A 10,104-nucleotide genomic window follows, 5' to 3' on the forward strand; every position below is an offset into this window, starting at 1 on the left:
CCTGAAGTCCTTTAGATGGAATTCCAGGATAGGACGCTCCCAATACCACCTCGTAATGGTATGGGGACGTGACAATATTAACATAATATTAGGAACACAACGAAACATGGTTTACCTGCAGTGGTTTGAGGTCAGCTGTGCAGAGAACCCAGGATGCTGCTTTCCCCAAGAGAGGGGAGGATGAAGAAAAGAATAAGGGCCAGGCATACCTACTCATTCATGCAGACTAAAAGTGGGTAACAATGCCCTCAACCCTCTGCTACTTGTCCATTAAGGAACCTGAGGTTTAAACCAGCTGTTGTGCAGCCACCACAGGGCCCATAGAGAACGTACCGAGCCTCCTGTGGGTCACGTCTTGCAGGTAGTGGGCTGTGAAGGTCGTCTGACGCTTCCAAACCCCTGCTAGTAAAACCTGCGTCACTGAGTAGTTCCTCTTGAAGGCCAGGGACGTAGCAATACCCCTGACATCGTGTGCTCTGGGGCAACGTGACGGAGGAGGGTCAGGATTCAGGGAATGATGGATAACCCTGCGAATCCATAATGAGATAGTGTTTTTAGTGACCCTCCTCTTCGTCCTTCCAGAGCTAACAAACAATGCTTGCACCCGCGGACGAACTGACTCCTCACTGGGCACAGGCAAAACAAGCTCTCATACCACCCCAGGCATGATAAGACCTCATACCACCCCAGGCAAGACAAGCCCTCATACCCACCAGGCAAGACAAGGCCTCATACCACCCCAGACAAGCTAAGCCCTCATACCACCCCAAGCAAGCTAAGCCCTCATACCACCCCAGGCAAGACAAGCCCTCATACCACCCCAGGCAAAACAAGCTCTCATACCACCCCAGGCAAAACAAGCCCTCATACCACCCCAGGCAAAACAAGCCCTCATACCACCCCAGGCAAGACAAGCCCTCATACGCTCCAGGCAAGACAAGCCCTCATACCACCTCAGGAAAGACAAGCCCTCATACCACCCCAGGCAAGACAAGCCCTCATACCCACCAGGCAAGACAAGGCCTCATACCACCCCAGACAAGCTAAGCCCTCATACCACCCCAAGCAAGCTAAGCCCTCATACCACCCCAGGCAAGACAAGCCCTCATACCACCCCAGGCAAAACAAGCTCTCATACCACCCCAGGCAAAACAAGCCCTCATACCACCCCAGGCAAAACAAGCCCTCATACCACCCCAGGCAAGACAAGCCCTCATACGCTCCAGGCAAGACAAGCCCTCATACCACCTCAGGAAAGACAAGCCCTCATACCACCCCAGGCAAAACAAGCTCTCATACCACCCCAGGCATGATAAGCCCTCATACCACCCCACGCATAATAAGCACTCATACCACCCCAGACAAAACAAGCCCTCATACCCACCAGGCAAGACAAGGCCTCATACCACCCCAGGCAAGCTAAGCCCTCATACCACCCAGGCAAGCTAAGCCCTCATACCACCCCAGGCAAGGCAAGCCCTCATACCCTCCGGGAAAGGCAAGCCCTCATACCCTCCAGGAAAGGCAAGCCCTCATACCACCCCAGGCAAAACAAGCCCTCATACCACCCCAGACAAGACAAGCCCTCATACCACCCCAGGCAAAACAAGCTCTCATACCACCCCAGACAAAACAAGCTCTCATACCACCCCAGGCAAAACAAGCCCTCATACCACCCAAGACAAGACAAGCCCTCATACCACCCCAGGCAAAACAAGCCCTCATACCACCCCAGGCAAAACAAGCCCTCATACCACCCCAGACAAGACAAGCCCTCATACCACCCCAGACAAGACAAGCCATCATACCACCCCAGGCAAAACAAGCCCTCATACCCACCAGGCAAGACAAGGCCTCATACCACCCTAGGCAAGCTAAGCCCTCATACCACCCTAGGCAAGCTAAGCCCTCATACCACCCCAGGCAAGGCAAGCCCTCATACGCTCCGGGAAAGGCAAGCCCTCATACGCTCCGGGAAAGGCAAGCCCTCATACCACCCAAGACAAAAAAAGCTCTCATACCACCCCAGGCAAAACAAGCCCTCATACCACCCCAGACAAGACAAGACCTCATACCACCCCAGGCAAAACAAGCTCTCATACCACCCCAGGCAAAACAAGCCCTCATACCACCCCAGACAAGACAAGCCCTCATACCACCCCAGGCAAAACAAGCCCTCATACCACCCCAGGCAAAACAAGCCCTCATACCACCCCAGACAAGACAAGCCCTCATACCACCCCCAGGCAAGACAAAAGCCCTCATACCCTCCAGCCAAGACAAGCCCTCATACCACCCCAGGCAAGACAAGCCCTCATACCACCCCAGGCAAAACAATCCCTCATACCACCCCAGGAATGACAAGCCCTCATACCACCCCAGGCAAAACAAGCCCTCATACCCTCCAGGCACGATAATCCCTCATACCACCCCAGGCAAGACAAGCCGTCATACCACCCCAGGCAAGACAAGCCGTCATACCACCCCAAGCAAGACAAGCTCTCATACCACCCCGAGCAAAACAAGCTCTCATACCACCCCAGGCAAAGCAACCCCTCATACCAGCCAAGCAAGACCAGCCCTCATACCACCCCAGGCAAGATAAGCCCTCATACCCTCCAGGCAAGACAAGCTCTCATAAGTCCCAGGCAATACAAGCCCTCATACCACCCAAGACAAGACAAGCCCTTATACTACTCAGGAGAGACAAGCCCTCATACCACCCCAGAGAAGACAAGCCCTCATACTACCCAAGAAAGACAAGCCCTCATACACTTCCCGCTAGAAAAGCCCTTATACTCCCCAGGCAAGACAAGCCCTTATACCCTCCAGGCAAGACAAGCCCTCAAACCACCCCAGGCAAGACAAGCTCTCATACCACCCCAGGCAAAACAAGCTCTCATAACTCCCAGGCAAGACAAGCCCTCAAACCACCCCAAGCAAGACAAGCTCTCATAACTCCCTGGCAAGACAAGCCCTCAAACCACCCCGGGCAAGACAAGCCCTCAAACCACCCCAGGCAAGACAAGCCCTCAAACCACCCCAGGCAAGACAAGCCCTCATATCACCCCAGGCAAAACAAGCTCTCATAACTCCCAGGCAAGACAAGCCCTCAAAACACCCCAGACAAGACAAGCCCTCAAACCACTCCAGACAAGACAAGCCCTCAAACCACCCCAGACAAGACAAGCCCTCAAACCACCCCAGGCAAAAAAAGCTCTCATAACTCCCAGGCAAGACAAGCCCTCAAACCACCCCGGGCAAGACAAGCCCTCAAACCACCCCAGGCAAGACAAGCCCTCAAACCACCCCAGGCAAGACAAGCCCTCATATCACCCCAGGCAAAACAAGCTCTCATAACTCCCAGACAAGACAAGCCCTCAAACCACCCCAGACAAGACAAGCCCTCAAACCACCCCAGACAAGACAAGCCCTCAAACCACCACAGGCAAGACAAGCCCTCATAACTCACAGGCAAGACAAGCCCTCAAACCACCCCAGACAAGACAAGCCCTCAAACCACCCCAGGCAAGAAAAGCTCTCATAACTCCCAGGCAAGACAAGCCCTCATATCACCCCAGGCAAAACAAGCTCTCATAACTCCCAGGCAAGACAAGCCCTCAAAACACACCAGACAAGACAAGCCCTCAAACCACCCCAGACAAGACAAGCCCTCAAACCACCCCAGGCAAGACAAGCCCTCATATCACCCCAGCCAAAACCAAGCTCTCATAACTCCCAGGCAAGACAAGCCCTCAAACCACCCCAGGCAAGACAAGCCCTCATAACTCACAGGCAAGACAAGCTCTCATAACTCCCAGGCAAGACAAGCCCTCATATCACCCCAGGCAAAACAAGCTCTCATAACTCCCAGGCAAGACAAGCCCTCAAACCACCCCAGGCAAGACAAGCCCTCATAACTCACAGGCAAGACAAGCTCTCATAACTCCCAGGCAAGACAAGCCCTCATATCACCCCAGGCAAAACAAGCTCTCATAACTCCCAGGCAAGACAAGCCCTCAAACCACCCCAGGCAAGACAAGCCCTCATAACTCACAGGCAAGACAAGCTCTCATAACTCCCAGGCAAGACAAGCCCTCATATCACCCCAGGCAAGACAAGCTCTCATAACTCCCAGGCAAGAGAAGCCCTCAAACCACCCCAGACAAGACAAGCCCCCATAACACCCCAGGCAAAACAAGCCCTCCTACCACCACAGGCAAGACAAGCTCTCATAAGTCCCAGGCAAGACAAGCCCTCATACCACCCCAGACAAGACAAGCCCTCATAATACCTAGGAAAGACAAGCCCTCATACCACCCTGGAGAGAAGACAAGCCCTCATACTACCCAAGAAAGACAAGCCCTAAAACCACCCCACACACGACAAGCCCTCATACTACCCAGGAAAGACAAGCCCTCATACCACCCCAGACAAGACAAGCCCTCATACTACCCAGGAAAGACAAGCCCTTGTGCCACCCCAGACAAGACAAGCCCTCATACTACCCAGGAGAGACAAGCCCTCGTGCCACCCCAGACAAGCCCTCATACTACCCTAGACAAGACCTCATACCACCCGAGACAAGACAAGCCCTCATACCACCCAAGAAAAGACAAGCCCTCATAATACCTAGGAAAGACAAGCCCTCATACCACCCTGGAGAGAAGACAAGCCCTCATACTACCCAGAAAAGACAAGTCCTCATACCACCCCAGACAAGACAAGCCCTCATACTACCCAGGAAAGACAAGCCCTCATACTACCCAGGAAAGACAAGCCCTCATACCACCCCAGACAAGACAAGCCCTCATACTACCCAGGAAAGACAAGCCCTCGTGCCACCCCAGACAAGCCCTCATACTACCCTAGACAAGACCTCATACCACCCGAGACAAGACAATCCCTCATAATACCTAGGAAAGACAACCCCTCATACCACCCTGGAGAGAAGACAAGCCCTCATACTACCCAGGAAAGACAAGCCCTAAAACCACCCCAGACACGACAAGCCCTCATACTACCTAGGAAAGACAAGCCCTCATACCACCCCAGACAAGACAAGCCCTCATACTACCCAGGAAAGACAAGCCCTCATACCACCCCAGACAAGACAAGCCCTCATACCACCCCAGACAAGACAAACCCTCATACTACCCAGGAAAGACAAGCCCTCGTGCCACCCCAGACAAGCCCTCATACTACCCTAGACAAGACCTCATACCACCCGAGACAAGACAAGCCCTCGTAACCCCTAGACAAGACAAGCCCTCATACCACCCCAGACAAGACAAGCCCTCATACCACCCCAGGCAAAACAAGCCCTCATACCACTCCAGGCACGACAAGCTCTCATAAGTCCCAGGCAAGACAAGCCCTCATACCACCCCAGAAAAGAGAAGCCCTCATACCACTCCAGACAAGACAAGCCCTCATAATACCTAGGAAAGACAAGCCCTCATAATACCTAGGAAAGACAAGCCCTCATACCACCCCAGACAAGACAAGCCCTCATACCACCCCAGACAAGACAAGCCCTCATACAACCCCTGGCAAAACAAGCCCTCATACCACTCCAGGCATGACAAGCTCTCATAAGTCCCAGGCAAGACAAGCCCTCATACCACCCCAGAAAAGACAAGCCCTCAAACCACCCCAGAGAAGACAAGTCCTCATACCACCCCAGAGAAGACAAGTCCTCATACTACCCAGGAAAGACAAGCCCTAAAACCACCCCAGACACGACAAGCCCTCATACTACCCAGGAAAGACAAGCCCTCATACCACCCCAGACAAGATAAGCCCTCATACCACCCCAGAAAAGACAAGCCCTCATACCACCCCAGACAAGACAAGCCCTCATACCACTCCAGAAAAGACAAGCCCTCATACCACCCCAGACAAGACAAGCCCTCATACCACCCCAGACAAGACAAGCCCTCATACCACTCCAGACAAGACAAGCCCTCATACCACCCCAGACAAGATAAGCCCTCATACCACTCCAGACAAGACAAGCCCTCATACCACCCCAGACAAGACAAGCCCTCATACCACCCCAGACAAGACAAGCCCTCATACCACCCCAGGCAAGACAAGCCCACATAACCCCTAGACAAGAGAAGCTCCCAGGTAAGACAAGCCCTTATATACCACCCCAGACAAGTCCTCATACTACCCAGGCAAACCAAGTGCTCCTATCAACCCAGGGAAGACAAGCCCTCATAGCCCCCGTTGCAAGACAAGCCATGATACCCCTAGGCAAGACAAGCCCTGATACCCCTAGGCAAGACAAGCCCTGATACCCCTAGGCAAGACAAGCCCTTATACCAACCCAAGCATGAGAAGCCCTCATGTCTCCAACAATGTGCATGCCATAAAAACAGCTGAGAAGCCAAGAGTTGTTAGTTCAGGCTAAGGTCAAGTCGTGAGTGGGCAACCGATAGTAGGCCCATCAGCCATGACAGGCGTCAATACGCAACAAGACGCCCAATATTATAAATATTTGTTATGTAGTTTCCCCATTTGCACTCTAAATTCATTCTCCCCGAGTGTGTCTGTAATTTACTAGTGACTTAATGTTACCCACCACCTATGAGTATTTTTATAGTAAACTGTTCTAGTAATTTACAAGTCAGAGAAAGACTTATATTTCCTCTATTGTGTAATTGGAGAGATTAGAGTTCTGTTGATAAATTACTTAGAGAGATTCATTCATTCACTTTGAAGAAGATTTCTGCTCATATTTCCTTGAATATTAACTTAGACAATAAATCCTCCTTACAATGTAAAATTTGTCTAATTCGCCGCCTCCCATCATATATTATTTAATTGCTACAACCTAGTGACACAACTCACTCCACACCCAAAAGCCCTAGTTTCCCACTGGGGACCTTTATAAAAGACTTTCCGAAAAACTCATGAACAGGTAGTTTAGCCCAGTAATAAAGGTCAGAAATGCATCAAATACATGGTAGCAGGTCGGATTAACATATGGTTCATGTATTTGTTAGAAATCAAAGCATAATACATTTACCCTTAGTCTTAGGGTAAGCTAAGGATAAGATTCCTAGGTTAGGTTAGGTAGAGACCTTCGGATAAGTGGGGTTTTGGTTTTCCTGTCAACTTTTGGAATTCTATTTTTTGGAACTCCCCCAGTTATTTGCATCACAATATTCAATGTATCGATAAACATATCTTATTTCCGTAATCGTGCATCTTGTGCTATAGTAAATATTTACCCTTTACTTCTCATATAGTTTATTTATTGCCTTGTTTCCTTCCCTCACTGGACTATGTTTCCCTGTTGGAGCCATTGGGCTTATAGCATCCTGCTTTCCCACATAGGGTTGTAGCTTAAGTAGTAGTAATAAAAATAATAATAATGATAAATAAATATAATAATAATAAAGGGTTTGTATATCACCATTATCAAGCAAAGCATTACTAGTGAGGGCCACACATAATAGGTTGGTTTGCTGTGAGCGATCAGAGGAATACCTCCCATCATCACCAATTGGCAGTGGACAGCGTTGCGATGTCAAATGGCCAAACCCCAGGGATGGATTGACGTGTATGAGGCCTTTGTCCTGCAGTGGACTAAAGACAGCTGCATTTGTTGTTGTAAATATATATAAAATATATGCTGTATATACATATATTTATATATATTATGATATATTGTATATAGTACTTGATAATGGTTCTCTCGTTCCATACACCTTCGTTGACTGACCAACTGAGGTCACAGAATATACTGTACCCTATAAGAATTGACAAAGGCCTTAAATTACTCAAAATTAATTAAATATCTATTATTTCAATACCACAAGAAGAATCACACACTGACCTGAATGGGCATGACTCAAGAAATAAGCCGTGCTAGCGAGATTTCGCCCATCGAACCTGTCCACAGAAATCTGCGGGAACTCCTTTATTTTGCCTGAGAACGAGCTCATGGCTTCACTTCGCGATTTCACACGACTCCAGACATCATCTGTGGAGCTTCGGGCCCAACCCATAGGCTAAAGGGAACACTTTTCAGTTAATATGTCAGCCATAATTAAGAGAAACATCGATGTTCATGGTCGAATGACTGGAATGGTCTCACTCATCGGAAAATGTCAACACAAATGACGATTGAGGATGAAACGCGCGTCAGTGGAAAGGAATGCTCAGGGGAATGACTTGCATGCAAGGACAAAACATTAATATTTCTTACCTATTATTATTATTATTATTATTATTATTATTATTATTATTATTATTATTATTATTATTATTATTATTATTATAACTATTGGCTTAAATACAACTCTAGTTTGAAAAGCAAGATTATCAATATGAACTCATGGGCTCCAAATAGGAAAATACAGTAGCCTATAGCCCAGTGAAGATAAGAATCACAATTATTATTATTATTATTATTATTAATGTTAATATTATTATTATTATTAGTATCATTATTATTATTATTATTTTCATTATTATTATTTTATTATTATTATTGTTGTTGTTGTTGTTGTTGTCCTATTAATAATTAAGAACACATTTCTTTTTTATTTTGAAGGAGAAAAAATAATCCTACTGAGAAAATTGATATTTTGGCAGAGAATGTTAAATTAATTAAGTTAACAGTGAAAACACTGATGGCCCCACAAATAAAGAAAATTACGTTTGCTGGAAAAAAAGTTAAACATGTTGAGTCGCGCTACGTATTGGTGGCTCTCTCTCTCTCTCTCTCTCTCTCTCTCTCTCTCTCTCTCTCTCTCTCTCTCTCTCTCTCTCTCTCTCTCTCTCTCGTCTTGGGGTCGCATATTTGAAAGCTCTAGAACCTACAGTAGACATATATATTAATGGTTCCAATTACTTGAAACCATCTGTAACTCTTCTCGTCTCAACACGATTCGTTTGCCGCACGAGAAGTACCTATACTCTTAGATATTTTGGACGTCCGGCTCTGATAATTATTACACATTTTAAACCCTCATATATATTTAGTAGGCAGTCAGCATGATTCATTTGGTATAAGGGTAATTTTTCCTCGGGGTGGGACACCTTTTGTTAATCATACTCCTCTGTCTATTGATTTTCTTGTTACACTTTAGGAAGATTGTAATAGATATAATTAAAGTATAGTCAATCTGGTAATAACACTGTGAGGACAGCAAAACGAGTGCAGAGAGACTGATAATTTATTCAACTTGGAACGGTCACTAAGTTACAGAATGCGGACGGATAAGTAGCCCTGGAAGGAAAACTGCTCCAACCTTCAAAATCATTATGCTTTTTACACAAGAGAAATCATCAAACAATAAGGCGATAGCCGAAGGAATTATACAATTATATACATTAAAACAAAGCACTCAAAGAGCACAACATCATGAGGTAAAAAGTCACTGCGTGGCACAAACAATAAAATTACAATTTGCAGACGTGTGTCCAGGGGAAGGAAACACAATGGAGAAAACGATGTCCTTATAAGTACTCCCCACCCCCCACCCCACCCCACAGACAGCAGGCATCGGAGATGGTTGATGCAATTAATCCCTGTATCGTAGAGGGTGAAGTAGTTCCCCTCTGGTGCTTAAATGGAGGGGAAGGTTGCTCTGCTTCGGAGGAATCGTTTTCTTCTGTCGTTGCATGGTTTCCTCCCGCTTGGTGGAAGATTTGTTCTGAGATGGAATCCTGGCTCTACCAGGGCCCGCGGTGATCTTCGCGTTACTTTCAAGGAACGCTGGTTTTAATCGGTCGATCGTTACCCAATCTTCTTGTCCGTGGACGTTCTAGAGAAAAGATTTGACTGTTCTTCTGATGACCTTGTAAGGGCTGCTATAAGGTCTAGTCAGGGGCTGGCGGTGAACATCGACCCGGATAAAGACGTAGTCGCAGTCATCTAGGTTCTTGGACATGAAGTATCTGGTCCTGTCCTTGTATGTTTTCAGGTATGGCCTGAATTTCCCAGCGATCTCTCTCAGGTGATTCAGCTTTGTGTCATCGGTAGTTGCAGGAAAGAACTCGCCAGGGACTGTAAGCACCTCGCCATAGACCTTCTCTGCAGGGCAAGGTTTGCCGTCTGCCCGGGGAGCAGTGCGAAGACCAAGG

The 10,104-nt window shown here is 47.8% G+C and overlaps 1 protein-coding gene across 1 annotated transcript in view; it reads right to left on the reverse strand.

Annotated features, from left to right (window-relative positions):
• LOC137655748 (protein artemis-like) overlaps window positions 1-8,120 on the reverse strand; it is a 116,809-nt gene extending 108,689 nt beyond the window's left edge. The window contains 1 exon segment of the mRNA XM_068389811.1: window positions 7,850-8,120. Coding sequence (XP_068245912.1) covers window positions 7,850-8,021 — 172 coding nt within the window. The 5' untranslated portion in view covers window positions 8,022-8,120.
• Between the last annotated feature and the right edge of the window lie 1,984 nt (window positions 8,121-10,104).

This window comes from Palaemon carinicauda, chromosome 16 (genome assembly GCF_036898095.1).
Source record: "Palaemon carinicauda isolate YSFRI2023 chromosome 16, ASM3689809v2, whole genome shotgun sequence".
Classification (NCBI taxonomy): Eukaryota; Metazoa; Arthropoda; class Malacostraca; order Decapoda; family Palaemonidae; genus Palaemon; species Palaemon carinicauda.